Here is a 16,246-nt window from a genome sequence, read left to right as displayed (position 1 = left end):
ATAAAACAGAATCAGGTCTTTTCTTTAATTACATGGGCAGGCACCGGGAACTGAACCCAGGTCTCCAGCATGGCAGATGAGAACTCTGCCACTGAGCCACTGTACCCACCCCCGAATCAGTTTTGACAGCAGTAGATGATCTGAAGAAAAAAAGAGGAAATGGGATAAAAGGTGATTGGGAGAGGATTGGGGGACAACTTTAACTGAGTTGGTCAAGTCAGGCCTTTGAGGAAATTAGTACTGAGACCTATAGGATGACAAAGACAAGGAAAAGACATGCTATGTAGAAAGAATAGTGCAAAGTTCCTGAGGTGGGAAAGAGCTTCTTTAAAGAAGCATAAAAAGGTTGGTTTGACTGAAGCGTCCTGAAGGGAAAGAATTAGGTGATCACATTTGGAGAGCTAGATGGGGCCAGATTGTGTGGGCTTTGTAGGTCGTGTTTAAGAGTTTGAATTTTATTGTAAGTGCAAATGGAGTGTTTTAAGACAGGGAGTGATAGATTTGCTTTTGTTTTAAAAGATTCCTCTGGCTTTTGTATGGAAACTGGACTTGAAGGAAGTAAGAGTGAAATATATTTAGGTTATATTACCAAAGTCTGTTCTGGGCGGGAGTGGTTAAATTCCATTTTATTCCTGTCAGACTTAATGTATCTATGGGATAGGCACATGAAATAAGGTCTAAGAGAGGAAGCTCTGGAGAGAAGTCAGGTAGATTTAGAAGTTCTCTATAGAAAATAAAGTTTGAATAGATGAAACCTCCTCAGGAGTGACCATATGGTTTACTAGTTATGTCCTGACATATTCCACAAAAGATTATAGGCTTTATCAAATGCAGCTAGATTACATACATCAAAAGGGGGTAAGATAGGAAAAAACAAGGGTGGGGTATAGAAGTGGCATGAGATATAGTAAGAAGAGAAAAAATGGGACCAAAGTTAAAGATGAACTAAGTTAAATCCTTGCTTTAAGAGAATGAAGAGGAGAAACGATTAAAATAAAAACAGGTAGAAATATGGAGGGGGAAAAAGAGAAAGGAAGAGAGAGTTTGGTACAGAGAAAGGTAAAACAAACAATGTTACAGACTGACCAGATTTGGTAGGATGAAGACTAAAGTCCTTGGGTTTCAGAAGACATTGGTGACTGTTGTAAAACAATTTCAAGAGAAAGGTGGAGGAAGAAACCAGACTGCAGTGTATTGAAGATTATTGAAGAAAAAGTAGGCAATGAGAGGATAATACACTTGAGAAGTTTATTGGTAGGAAATAGAGATAAACTGGGGAAAGTGGTATTGTGGAAAGTTATTTTTTCTGAGATGAAACTTGATCATGTTAGCAGTAGAAGGGAAATAATATCCTGGAAGGGGGTAGATTTAGCCTTATAAAGGAGTAGAGACATTTCATAAGATTTGTTGAGCACCTCCAATTAAAGACAATTACATGTCTCATTTTATTCTCCCAACAATCTTATTATTATCTCCATTTTACAACTGAGGAAATGGTAAAGAGCAAATGGAACTTGACAGTAATTCCTCTTCATTCACACCTCTGGAAAACATAGGTAAAGCTATGGAGTGATTTTAGAGATAGAGAAGTGGAAATTGAATGTGGTGAAATGAGGAAATCCAAGACACTAAGAGATTAATTACCTTGCTCAGTAGTGGCAAGGAACTACTTCCCTAATGCCAGACTAGGAACTAGTATTTGGACATTGTTTTGTGTTTTTTTCATTGGGCCCAACGTTTACTTTTGGCCTGCCGTTTACATGTATTACAAATGATGTGCTGCAAATTTGTTACAAAGGTAGAATTTGCTTATCTAACGTGAGATACTGAACATGCAATTTACAGAAATTAAATTTAAGAAAAATGAAAATACTAAAATTATAATGGCATTTACAACATGGTGAGCTATCTTCTCCCAGTATGTGATATTTCCACATTGGAGTAAAGTCCATTAGGGTTTAATTAACGTATTCTGATAAGGATGTTAATTTCAGATCATTTAAGTGTAGTAAAATATCACTTTTTGACTTCCGGGTCAAGATGGCGGCTTAGCAATGTGCGCATTTTAGTTCGTCCTCCATAACAACTACTAAATAACCAGAAACAGTACAGAACAGCTCCTGGGGCCATGTCAGTGACCGGACACAGAGCATACCCCAGTCTGGACCAGTTGGACTGGCTGTGAGCCCCCACAGAACCGTGAGTTCCCCAAGCTGTGGCGGCCGGCGCCCCTCCCCCACAGGAGCTGCTTCCCAGAGGGAAAAGGAAAGGAAATGTACCAGTAGCATGGACTGAGCACAATTAAACTCCAATTGTGAAATTAATTAACAAATTCTGACTACTAAAAATAGGCCCCCAACTTAGGTGAACCTGGTCAAAGTGGAGGTTGCTCATTTTTGTCCCAGCGCCAAGGGGGCAGGGCTGATGGAAAAAGGGGGAAAAAAAGAAGGAAACAGGTTTTTGTGGCTGTGTTTCTACAAAGGCTTGACTGCCTTTGGATATGGCAGCAGGACTTCTCAGGCTGCAACTGCCCCAGGCATAAGCAGAAGTGAGCTCTTTTGGGGGCTTGTCTGGAGCCTGTACCTTCCCCAAAGGAGGGATGAAGCCCAACTCAGGTGGAATCCCTCTCTCAAGGAATTCAGACACCAGGGCTTGGTAATTTGAAGCCATTAAAACCAGCCTACAACCTCTCCTCTGTCTCCACCAGGCCCCCAGCAGGAAGAGTCCGCCAGAGTTAAAGGTACCGCATCATCTTATGCTGGTGGGACGTGCAGGCAGACAAGCGCCACATACTGGGCAGGATAAGAAAAACAGAGCCGAGAGACTTCACAGGAAAGTCTTTCAACCTGCTGGGTCTCACTCTCAGGGAAAACCAATGCAGGTGATTCTTTCCTCCTGATAGGAGGCCGGTTTGGTCTGGGAAAATCTAGCTCGAGTCTATAATATCTAAGTAGACCCTCCTAAGGGTGGGGGTTGGGGGCAGGGGGAAGGCACCATACAAGCAGGGCAAGAAACAAGAAAACAAGAACTGAAAAATTCTCTGTTAAACAAAACTTAAGCTAAAAGTCTAGATAAAGCTGAACGGAATGTCAAAGAACAGATAGACAACAAATTCATCCAGCAAGAAAATCCTAGATAAAAAAAAGTGAAAGTAATCTCCAGAATAAACTAATTAAGGTAATTAAATGCCTAGATGCCAGCAAAAAATAACAAATCACACTAGGAAAATTGAAGATATGGCCCAGTCAAAGGAACAAACCAACAATTCAAATGACATACAGGAGCTGAAACAATTAATTCAGAATGTACGAACAGACATGGAAAACCTCATCAAAAACAAAATCAATGAATTGAGGGAGAATATAAAGAAGGCAAGGAATGAGCAAAAAGAAGAAATTGAAAGTCTGAAAAAACAAATCACAGAACTTATGGGAATGAAAGGCACGGTAGAAGAGATGGAAAAAACAATGGAAACCTACAATGGTAAATTTCAAGAGACAGAATATAGGATTTCTGAACTGGAGGATGGAACATCTGAAATCCAGCAAGAAAAAGAAAATATAGGGAAAAAAATGGAAAAATATGAGCAGGGACTCAGGGAGTTGAAGGACAATATGAAGCACATGAATATACGTGTTGTGGGTGTCCCAGAAGGAGAAGAGAAGGGAAAAGGAGGAGAAAAACTAATGGAGGAAATTATCACTGAAAATTTCCCACCTCTTATGAAGGACTTAAAATTACAGATCCAAGAAGTGCAGCATACCCCAAAGAGAATACATCCAAATAGACATACTCCAAGACATTTACTAATCAGAATGTCAGAGGTCAAAGAGAAATAGAGGATCCTCAAAGCAGCAAGAGAAAAGCAATCCATCACATACAAGGGAAGCCCAATAAGACTATGTGCAGATCTCTTAGCAGAAACCATGGAGGCAAGAAGACAGTAGGATGATTTATTTAAACTATTAAAAGAGAAAAACTGCCAACCAAGAATTCTATATCCAGCAAAAAATGAGGGAGAAATTCAAACATTTTCAGACAAAAAATCCCTGAGAGAATTTGTGACCAAGAGACCAGCTCTGCAAGAAATACTAAAGGGAGCACTGGAGACAGATACGAAGACATAAGAGAGAGGTGTGGAGAAGAGTGTAGAACAGAAGACTATGAGTAAAGTTAAAAAGAAGGAAAATTAGATATGACAAATAAAATCCAGAAGGCAAAATAGTAGAAGAAAGTACTACCCATGCAGTAATAACACTGAATGTTAATGGATTAAACTCTCCAATCAAAAGATATAGTCTGGCAGAATGGATTATAAAAGAGGACCCATCTATACTGTCTCTACTCAAAGGACATGAGGGCAAGGACAAAAATGGACATTTACACACCAATGTTTATAGCAGCATTATTTACAATTACCAAGAGATGGAAGCAGCCAAAATGCCCGTCAACAGACGGTTGGCTAAACAAACTGGCATTTACATAAGATGGAATATTATGCAGCTGTAAGACAGAATAAAGTTATGAAGTATGTAACAACATGAATGGACCTTAAGGACATTATGCTGAGTGTGATTAGCCAGAAACAAATGGACAAATACTGTATGGTCTCACTGATATGAACTGACATTGGTGAATAAACTTGGAATATTTCGTTGGTAACAGAGACTATCAGGAGATAGAAATAGGGTAAGATATTGGGTAATTGGAGCTGAAGGGATACAGATTGTGCAACAGGACTGAATGTAAAAACTCAGAAATAGACAGCACAATATTGCTAACTGTAATACAATTATGCTAAAACACTGAATGAAGCTGCATATGAGAATGATAGAGGGAGGAGGGCTGGGGCATAAATGAAATCACAAAGAAAGACGATAAAGATTGAGATGGTATAATCTAGGAATGCCTAGAGTGTATAATGATAGTGACTAAATGTACAAATTTAAAAAATGTTTTTGCATGAGGAAGAACAAAAGAATGTCATTTCTGCACTGTGCTGAAAATAGATGGTAATTAATATCTTGAAATGTCACCTTATGTGTGAGGCTAAAGCAAAAAATGTTTATTTGCTACAAATTTTTTTAAAAAATCCCTTTTTCTTAAACAAAAGTAAATGTAATCCCATTGTGTTTTGGGTATGTTATTAGAAAATGCATTTTATTTTGAAAGAACCTTTGTACATTAAGAGAACTATTTGTGCTATTGTTTTTCCTATTTCATTCAGTCTTTACCTTGGAAGGACATCTTATCCATAGTCATAATGGCAGCTGAAGTTCAAATGGTTCTTTATGAAGATGATTCAGTGCAAGTACAATATCTTGATGGTTCCAAATTGCAACTTTCTCCCTGTGGCTCTGAATTTTTATTTGAAAAGGCACCTCCTATTACAGCACATCCTTTAGAACAACCAGAAAGAATTCGTCAAAGGACACAGTTTGTGATTAGCACTTACCGAGTAAGTAAAGATGCCATAAAAACTACTTTTTTTAAAAATAAAACAAAAGTGTTGTTGAGGTAGTTCAGAATATGAAAAGTAATTAGTATTCTGGATTACTGTCATTTGTAAAGTGATTTTCAAATGATTTCCCATTTTATAAGATTGCATTTTATAATTCTTTTTGGAGGAGCAACTACAGCGAGCCCTAGATTTTCGAAACTTTTCTGCTACATGCCCTTTTTTATCTGAAAGCATCATCCCTTCTGAAAGAAAAAAGGTAAGTTTTTTGTGAACCTCTCTTTCATAAGTAATATTTGAAGACAAGTAATTAGAAACAGGTTATTTGAGGACAAAGTAATTAAAAACAAGTTATGCAATGGTTAAGCCACACCCACTATTTTTATCTTATATGAAAAGATTCAGTAGACACTGGCAATATCTGTTATGAGTCTATTTGAAATTATCAGAATCAGCTTACCTCTGAGTATTTCAGTTTTTCAAAGTGTTAATCTTTAAGGCATGTGGAATTTATTTTGATGTATAGTATGCCAGGTACTATCTAGGATAAGTACTTTATATGCATTGTCTTATTTAGTTCCATCTGATAACCTTCTGAGATAGCATATCCCAAATTCTATTCAACAATTCCAGAACCCCTCATTGAAATCTAACTTAGCACATATAACATTTTAAGATGTGATTGAGTCTGTTTCTGTATTCTCTGATTTGTTTTATTGATGATTTTTATTCTAGTTACATAACATCTAAGTTGTGCTTGTTTTGAATATAGTACATTGTAGTGCTAGTCCTCTCTTTTTTTTTTCCCTGAATAGACTTCTTAGTGGGAGGGCTTGATCAAATCTCACTTATCTCTGATTCATTGTACATTTAAAAATGAAATATATTTAATCCAGTAATAAGTATAATCAAAGTGATTTTTATTCTTCATTTCTCTGATTTTTTTGTTAGTGTGTATGTGTTTTACTTCTCTAATAGAGCTAATCTTAACAGCAAATATTTTGTGGAAAGACCATATGTATTCTGACACCTGAGTGTGTCCATTTTTTATTCTCCATGGGAAGTAAAACATAATAGAACTTTAAAACTTTCTTATACAATAGTTAATTTTCAAGTATATGGAAAAATTGGGCTGTTAATAGAAAATACTTACCATCTTTTTCCCCCCTCAATTCAGAGTATCTTCATTGACATCTCAGAAGTTAGATGGCCCAGTCTTGACACTGGTGATACCATGATATATATGGAAAATGGCACCGTGAAAATATCATCTTTAGATGGTCATGCATACCTTTGCCTGCCTAAATCTCAGCATGAATTTACAGTACATTTTTTGTGTAAAGTTAGCAAGAAATCGGACTCATCTTTAGTATTGTTAGGGAAAAAAAATCAAACTAAAAGGGACAAACAAGTTGAAAAAGCAGGTAAAAACTATACTTTTGGAAGTTTATCAGGACAGAAATTGAAGAATAATGAAAAGGAACTTTATTGTCATATCATGAACTGCAAAGGACCTTCAGAGCAGAAGAGTTGTATACATGAAGCTGAAAGTGGGGAGGAGCTACCTTTGCCTAGTACAAAGCACACATGTGTTTACACATGGGTAAAGCAGTGCTGGTCTGTGGCCTCCTGTCCGGAGAAATGGAAGTACCCTTTGTCTTTAGCGTGTAATTTTTACAGTAAAATTAGAAGTATGTCTACAACTGATACAGATATCACCAAGAACAGAGTTTTAATTTCTGCTGTTTCAGAGGAAAGTGAAAAAGAAGTTTCTCTTCTTCCCAGGGCCTTGCCACTCAGCTGTCCTGTCCCACACCTGCACAGGTATGGAAGAATGACTATTTTCCTAAACTTTTGTTAGATCTAGTCTTTACTTGAAGATCATTTTTTTTTTCTAAATTGTCTGATGCCATTCATAAGAAAAGTTCTTTCAGCTGATTCAAAACTTTGCTGATAACTAATAGTGAATGATTTCCCTAGCAAATATGTTTCTTATTTTATGTCCATGTAGGAATGTTTACAGAAGGCTGACTGTACACTGTATACAGTCAGTCCTCATTATTTGCAGATTCTATATTTGCAAAATTGCTTACTTGCTAAAATTTATTCATAAACCCCAAATCAATATTTGTGGTGCTTTAGTGGTCAGTCATGAATATGCAGAGTGGCAAAAAATTTGACTTTTCTGACATCCATGTTTCCAGCTGAAGTCAAACAATGATATTTGGCCTTTTTTTACAGCTCTAATACTAAAAACAAGTGTCCTCTTTTTGGCGTGTATTTAATGCCATGTTTTTCACATTTTTGTGCTCTTTACTGGTGATTTTGCTAGTTAGAATGTCCACAGGCATGAGACTGATGGGTTGTGTGGTACTAGTGCAAGAACTCTGTAATGTCCATTACAGAGGAAATATGTTAGAATAAGCTTTGTTCAGACCTGAATTATAGTCCTATTGGTGTTGAATTTAGTGTTAAAGAGCTCCAGTTACCAGTCCTCTATTGTGATTTATGATTAGATTGGCTTAAATTTATGTTCAGAAGCTTTGTTCTCAAGGCAGTGATACTCTTCCAGATGGCATTAAATGGGGGCAGTCTCTTAAAAGACTGGTCATACAAAGGATTGCTTAGGGAATCATCTGCAAATTAAAGGAAGAAACAAAAGATAGGTGGTGTCTTTAACTAGAAATACAGCATACATAAAACAAAGTTATGTGTTGATTGGTTGATGACATGTTGTGACCAGAGGTTTGCAGGAACCAAACCACGTATTTCCATTGGGACAAATGTTTGGGCAACTTTATAGCACATAAACTACCATAGAGAGCATAAATACCATGAATAATGAGACTCTTTTATAGAATATAAACTACCATTTAGTATATAATTATCGTGAATGATAGACATCAACTATACTTTGTTAGGCATAGAGACTGCAGAAATAATTAAGACATAATCCCTGCTTTCTAGGAGCTTAGACTCTAGTGATCTACAGATCAATGAAGTGTGGTAAGTGAAGGCACAGGCATGCACACAGGACTGTGAGAGTGAGCACAAAGGAGCACCTGCTGCAGCTCATTGGAGACTGTTTCCTTGTTTGCTAGAGCTTGGGTCCAACAAGTTTATGATCATGGATTATTTTTCCATACCTAACTAGCCTCAGAGGCTACTTCTGTCTTTGGTTAACACTGTAATTATGTTCATTTGCAAAAGGGATAAACATAGAGAGACTTCTGGATGGCTGGATATTAACCTTTTACCACCACTTAGATTAGTAACCTAATAGTTATAGATTAGTAGCAATAATTTTGGATGAGCCGTGCAGTAATAATAATAATAGCTAACACTTTCAAAACACTTATCATGTTCCAAGCACTATTGTGAGTACTTTACCTCATAGGAACCCCATGAGGTAAATACTATTAACATCCCAATTTTGTAGAGGAACTCAAGACACAGATGTTAAATAAATTAAATAAGACCACAAAGCTAGGACATGCAGAACCGGAATATGATCCTAGGTTGTCTCTGGGTACACATAATATGGGAGTGATTTCAAAATTCAGTTTGATTTCAAACTAGTTAAGTTTGACATTCTAGTATTATGAATATGTATCAAAAGATATTTATGACTAACATATTTTCAAATAACTTACTACTGGCCTTAGATTAAAATCCATTAACTTGAATATGGTTTAACAGGCCTTCTATGATCTGTCCCTTCCTATATCTATAGTTCTCTACTCAGTGACTGCTCTTGCCTTGGCTTTCTTGATACTTGTTAAACTGGACTTTTGACAATTCCATGAATGTTCAACCTCCCTTTCACCATAGCACCTGCTTTTTCCTTGCCAGGAACATTCTCCCTTTTTCTCTCTCAACTGGCTAACTTATGTACATTTTCAGATCTCAGCTTAAGCCTCACTTCCTTTGGCTGGTTTTCCTGGAGTCCCTAGACAGGGTTATGTCCTGTACTGTCCCCTAGCATTAAATACATCTCCTTTCTTTACAGTCATTATTTAATGTATAATATCCCTGCCAAATAGAAATCCTCTTTGAGGGCAGGGACTTGTCTGCTTTGATGGTATTCTATCCGTAGTTTGTATAGCACAATGTCTGGGCCACCATAGATATTTCAGTAAATATTTGTTGTTTGAACCTAGGCTGAATTTTAATGGTCAGTGTATTAGTTAGGGTTCTCTAGAGAAACAGAATCAACAGGGAACACTTGGCGAATATAATATTTATAAAAGTGTCTCATGTGACCGTGGAATTGCAGAGTCCAAAATCCACAGGGCAGGCTGTGAAGCCAACAATTCCGATGGAGGGTCTTGATGAACTCCACAGGAGAGGCGCCCATGCCAAGACAGGAAGAGCCTGTCTCTTCTGAATCTTCCTTAAAAGGCTTCCAGTGATCAGATTAAGCATTACTCATTGCAGAAGACACTCCCCTTTGGCTGATTACAAATGGAGAATCAGCTGTGGATGTAGCTGCCATGATCATGATTTAATTCTATGAAATGTCCTCATTGCAACAGACAGGCCAGCACTTGCCCAACCAGACAAACAGGTACCACCACTTGGCCAAGTTGACACATGAACCTGACCATGACAGTCAGTAAAACTGTTAATTCATATAATTGTATTTAGATTCAATAATGAGATTATTGACAATACTGAGAAAAATACATGGAAAAATAAAGCTCATTTTAAAATTTCATTGATAAAATTTGATATTTTTCTTTCTTTGATCTAACTAGTTAAGCAAGAACTATATCTTGTTACAGCAGCATTATTTTGTTGATTTAAAGGTCAATCAGAATTAATAGCTTATGTTTTATTCTTCACAGGTGGAATTTTTGTGATTCACCTTTACAGAGACAGCCTGATGAAGAAGAGTATTCGTATCCTGAACTAATAAAAGTGGTTTGGTACAAGGGTGTTACATATAGGTAAGACCACTGTGTTGGAGTTGGAGCTATTTAGCAGTGTCATAAAGGGAATGAGGCAGACTTACAGACAGACTGACAAAAGACACAGTTTTGTTGGGGCCACCAAGCTCCCATGTTTCATTCTGAGTTTCACAGGTCTTAAAAATTAATTTTATCAGTGCCCGTAGGGCTCTTGTAAGTAACTCATATTAACCATATTCACAAGACTTATGTGAAAATTAGAAAGCTAGTGAAGTATCAGTTTTGCTAGTGAATAAAATATTTATATTAGCTACTGAGGATATCCTTTCCAAGCATCATGGGATTTAGTTGTTTAAATTAGTCATCAGAGGGTTGCCTGGTAAATATGAAGTTAGAGAAGTTTGATAGGCTAAAGGGAGATTTCAGCCTTCATACATGTAGCAAATATTCACTGATTGGCTTCTACATTCCAGGTACTATTCTACTGAATTATCCCCACTCTACGACAGAGTACACTTCTCTAGTGACTGGAATCCTAGTGTTGGTCACATTCAGAGTTTCTCTTCTGTAAATAATGCTAGAAGAATACTGCTAAATTTTTGTTCTTTGGTTTGTCCTTTCACTGAATGAAGAATCATCCTCTTCTGATAACATATTTTTCATATAGAGTCCAACAAAATTGATTGGGTCTTAACTTTTATTATACAGTATATACTTGATACTTTGATTATACTTGGTTGTTGAGGTACAGTCTTTCACCTAGTCTTATGGATGGTTCCGTCTACAGACGGCCAGTATCATCCATCAGATATTCTGTTAGTTTCATTTTCAAAGCATAATCTTAAATTCAGGTTCTGGAAGTGTCAAACCCCTATGCAATAGACATTACGTTGGTGATTATTATATGCCAGTCATTATGATCGGCAGTGGAGATACCAGAATGATAAGACAAAATACCTGACTTCCAGAAGCTCAGAGCTTATTTGTTGAAACTGAAACATAACTGAATTCTGTGTGTTCTGTATATCTTTGCCAAATAGGTTAACTTAGATGTTTGGGGTGCAAAATATGAGATTATCTACTGCCCCCGATAAGCAGAAGACCATACTTCTTTCCTTGCTTTTTTTTTTTTTAATTTGATGATTCCTTCATGTATGTTTTAATATCAAGTAGAAAAAAATTTTTAATGATTATTTCTCTTACTTAGACTTACACATAAAAATGTGAACTCAATAGAGATTTATCCTGGAGATGGCTCTGTCTTCACATCAGAAGGAGCTTATTTTGGGAACTATTTTCAATATTATTCCATTCAAGAAGAATCAGAAGAGGTAAGCCTATAGTGAAGTCTCAACTCAAGAAGATTTTTGATATATAGCTGTTTCAAACTGATTCTGAATATATATGGGGAAACTTAATCTTTGTATAACATTGCTTTCTACTCTCTAGTTTGGAGAATTAATATTATCCTACTGCTAGCATTGTCACAGTAATTATAAACAGCCATTTAAAAAAAACTTATTTTCTCATCCTATTGTCATCCATTTGCATGAGCAATTTGTGTTTAAATCAGGAACTAAATTTCTTTGATCATGGAATTTATCAGTAGGAACTGCTGAAACCGACAGCATTACTTTGAGTCAGTATACTATTTTGAAAGAGTATATTTCTCATGTTTCCCCAAGAAAAAGCACATTATTTTTCCCCACCATCCACTATGTAATTGTTTGTATATTTTAAACACCTCTTAACTCTTAACATCTTTACATACAATCAGAAGGTTGAACAAGACTTTTCTGTTAAAAATAGTGAAGCATAAAAAGTCTTAAAGGAAAAAAAACAGGGACATAGAACATGATGAATTTATCAGACCATTATGTAATAATTGGATAATTTGTTAATGAATCTTAATTTGCTTGTTCCAGTCTGACATTTGACATCCACCTTTTTATAGGGGTCACCATAATATCCCACTACTTTGCAAGATGAAGCATGATAAAAATGTTTTCTCCCTCTCAATAGAGAATGGAGTACATGAGTGATAAGCTTATTAAAGGTGTTAGGAAGAAGAGTTAAAAATGGAGCAGATTTTATTTTATTTTATTTTATTTTATTTTAAATTTTATTAATAAAAACAATCAACATATAATATGAACCTTCTTTTTTTTTATCACATGGTTGTATATTCATCATCATGATCATTTCTTAGAATATTTGTATCAATTCAGAAAAAGAAATAAAAAGAAAACAGAAAAAAAGTTCATACATACCATACCCCTTACCCCTCCCTTTCATTGAGCCCTAGCATTTCTATCTACTAAATTTATTTTAACATTTTTTCTCTCTATTATCTATTTATTTATTTTTAATCCATATGTTTTACTTATCTGTCCATGAATAGATAAAAAAGCAGCAGACACAATGCTTTCACAATCACACAGTCACATTGAAAAAGCTGTATCATTATACCATCATCTTCAAGAAACGTGGCTACTGGAACACAGCTCTACATTTTCAGGCACTTCCCTCCAGCCTCTCTGTTACGCCTTAACTAAAAAGGTGGTATCTATTTAATGCATAAGAATAACCTCCAAGATAACCTCTCAACTTGACATCTCAAGTTGACATCTTAACTATATTTAGTCTTCCAATTCATGAACATGGTATGCTCTTCCATTTATTTAGGTCTTCTGTGATTACTTTTAACAATTTTTTGTAGTTTTCTTTGTTAGGTCTTTGGTATTCTTACTTAAACTTATTCCTAAATATTTTATTCTTTTGGTTGAAATTGTAAATGGAATTTTTTTTCAAGATTTCCCCCTCAGATTGTTCATTACTAGTGTATAGAAACACTACAGATTTTTTACAGTGTTGGTCTTGTAACCTGCCACTTTGCTGTACTCGTTTATTAGCTCTAGTAGTTTTGCTGTGGATTTTTCGGGGTTTTTGACATAGTATATCATCTGCAAACAGTGAGAGTTTTATTTCTTCCTTTCCAATTCTGATGCCTTGTATTTCTTTTTCTTGTCTAATTGCTCTGGCTAGAACTTCCAACACAATGTTGAGTAACAGTGGTGATAGTGGACATCCTTGTCTTGTTCCTGATCTTAGGAGGAAAGTTTTCAGTTTTTCCCCATTGAGGATGTTGTTAGCTGTAGGTTTTTCATATATTCCCTTTATCATGTTGAGGACGTTTCCTTCTATTCCAATTCTTTGAAGTGTTTTCAACAGGAAAGGATGTTGAATTTGGTCAAATGCCTTTTCTGTATCAATCGAGATGATCATGTGGTTTTTCTGCTTTGATTTGTTGATATGGTGTATTACATTAATTGATTTTCTTATGTTGAACCATCTTTGCATACCTGGGATGAATCCTACTTGCTCATGTTATATAATTCCTTTAATATGCTACTGGATTCAATTTGCAAGAATTTTGTTGAGGATTTTTGCATCTATATTCATGAGAGAGATTGGCCTGTAGTTTTATTTTTTTGTAATATCTTTTTCTGGCTTTGGTATAAGGGTGATGTTGGCTTTGTAGTATGAGTTAGGTAGCTTTCCCTCCTTTTCAATTTTTTTGAAGAGTTTGTGCAGGATTGGTTCCAATTCTTTCTGGAATGTTTGGTAGAATTCATATGTGAAGCTCTCTGGTCCTGGACTTTTCTTTTTGGGAAGCTTTTTAATGACTGATTCAATTTCTTTACTTGTGATTGGTTTGTTGAGGTCGTCTATTTCTTCTTGAGTCAATGTTGGTTGTTCATGCCTTTCTAGGAAGTTGTCCATTTCATCTACATTGCCAAGTTTATTAGCATAAAGTTGTTCACAGTATCCCCTCATTACTTCCTTTATTTCTTTGGGGTCAGTGGTTCCGTCTCCTCTTCTATTTCAGATTTTATTTGCATCCTCTCTCTCCTTCTTTTTGTCAACCTCATGAAAGGTCCATCAGTCTTATTGATTTTTTCATAGAACCAACTTCTGGTTTTGTTGATTTTCTCAATTGTTTTCATGTTCTCAATTTCATTTATTTCTGCTCTAATTTTCATTATTTCTTTCCTTTTGCTTGCTTTGGGGTTAGTTTGCTGTTCTTTCTCTAGTTCTTCCAAGTGAACAGTTAATTCCTCAATTTTTTTTTTTTTTTTTTTTTTAACATGGGCAGGCACCTAGAATCAAACCTGGGTCCTCTGGCATGGCAGGCGAGCATTCTTGCCTGCTGAGCCACCGTGGCCCACCCAATTCCTCAATTTTTACTCCTTCTTTTTTGATATAGGCATTTAGGGCAATAAATTTCTGTCTTAGCACTGCCTTTGTTGCATCCCATAAGTTTTGATATGTCGTGTTTTCATTTTTATTTGCCTCGAAATATTTACTGATTTCTCTTGTAATTTCTTCCTTGACACACACTGGTTGTTTGACAGTGTGTTGTTGAGCCTCCATATATTTGTGAATTTTCTGGCACTCTGTCTATTATTGATTTCCAACTTCATTCCATTATGATCTGAGAAAGTGTTCTGGATGATTTCAATCTTTTTAAATTTATTGAGACTTGCTTTGTGACCCAGCATATAGTCTATCCTTTAGAATGATCCATGAGCACTTGAGAAAAAGATATATCCTGCACTTGTAGTGTGTAATGTTCTTTAAATGTCTGTTAATTCCAGCTCATTTATTGTACTATTCAAATTCTCTGTTTCTTTATTGATCCTCTGTCTAGATGTTTTCTCCATTGATGAGAATGTGGAATTGAAGTCTCCAACTATTATGGTAGATGTTGTCTATTGCTGTTTTGAGTGTTTTCAGTGTTTGCCTCATGTATTTTGGACCATTCTGGTTCAGTGCATAAATATTTATGATTGTTATGTCTTCTTGTTGAATTGTTGCTTTTATTAATATATAGTGTCCTTCTTTGTCTCTTTTAACTGTTTTACATTTAAAGTCTAATTTGTTGGATATTAGTATAGCTATTCCTGCTCTTTTCTGATTGTTATTTGCATGAAATGTCTTTTCCCAACCTTTCACTTTCAACCTATGTTTATGCTTGGGTCTAAAGTGCGTTTCCTGTAGACAGCATATAGATGGGACCTTTTTTTTAATCCATTCTGCCTGTCTATGTCTTTTGATTGGGGTATTTAATCCATTAACATTTAGTGCTATTACTGTACAGGCAATACTTTCTTCTACCATTTTGCCTTTTGGATTTTATATATCATATGTAATTTTCCTTCTTTTTACCTTACTGATAGTCTTCATTTCTACACTGTTCTCCACACCTCTCTCCTGTCTTTTCGTGTCTGTCTCTAGTGCTTCCTTTAGTATTTCTTGCAGAGCTGGACTCTTGGTCACAAATTCCCTCAGTGATTTTTTTGTCTGAAAATGTTTTAATTTTTCCCTTGTTTTTGAAGGACAATTTTGTGGGATATAGAATTCTTGGTTGGCAGTTTTTCTGTTTTAATAATTTAAATATGTCATACCACTGTCTTCTTGCCTCCATGGTTTCTGCTGAGAAATCTGCATATAGTCTTATTAGGCTTCCCTTTATGTTATGGATTGCTTTTCTCTTGCTGCTTTCAGTATTCTCTTTTTCTTTGACATCTGATATTCTGATTAATAAGTGTCTTGGAGTACATCTGTTTGGATCAATTCTGTTTGGGGTACGCTGTACTTCTTGGATCTGTAATTTTAAGTCTTTTGTAAGAGTTAGGTAATTTTCAGTGATAATTTCCTCCATTAGTTTTTCTCCTCTTTTTCCCTTCTCTTTTCCTTCTGGGATACCCAGAACATGTATATTTGTGCACTTCATGTTGTCATTCAGTTCTCTGAGTACCTGCTCATATTTTTCCATTCTTTTCTCTGTATTTTATTTTGCTTGTCGGATTTCAGA

At 35.8% G+C, this 16,246-nt stretch overlaps 1 protein-coding gene across 1 annotated transcript in view; it reads left to right on the top strand.

Moving 5' to 3' along the window:
• Positions 1-16,246, top strand: part of C9H5orf34 (chromosome 9 C5orf34 homolog) — a 36,547-nt gene that overhangs the window by 4,630 nt on the left and 15,671 nt on the right. Inside the window, exons 2-7 of the mRNA XM_077117101.1 lie at positions 2,708-2,881; positions 5,228-5,458; positions 5,628-5,717; positions 6,636-7,282; positions 10,306-10,407; positions 11,576-11,699. Of these exons, the coding sequence (XP_076973216.1) occupies positions 2,756-2,881; positions 5,228-5,458; positions 5,628-5,717; positions 6,636-7,282; positions 10,306-10,407; positions 11,576-11,699 (1,320 nt within the window). The 5' untranslated portion in view covers positions 2,708-2,755. The remainder of the gene's footprint in view (positions 1-2,707; positions 2,882-5,227; positions 5,459-5,627; positions 5,718-6,635; positions 7,283-10,305; positions 10,408-11,575; positions 11,700-16,246) is intronic.

Source organism: Tamandua tetradactyla, chromosome 9 (assembly GCF_023851605.1).
Source record: "Tamandua tetradactyla isolate mTamTet1 chromosome 9, mTamTet1.pri, whole genome shotgun sequence".
In the NCBI taxonomy this organism is placed as follows: domain Eukaryota; kingdom Metazoa; phylum Chordata; class Mammalia; order Pilosa; family Myrmecophagidae; genus Tamandua; species Tamandua tetradactyla.
This window is presented reverse-complemented; position numbering and strand designations above follow the sequence as displayed.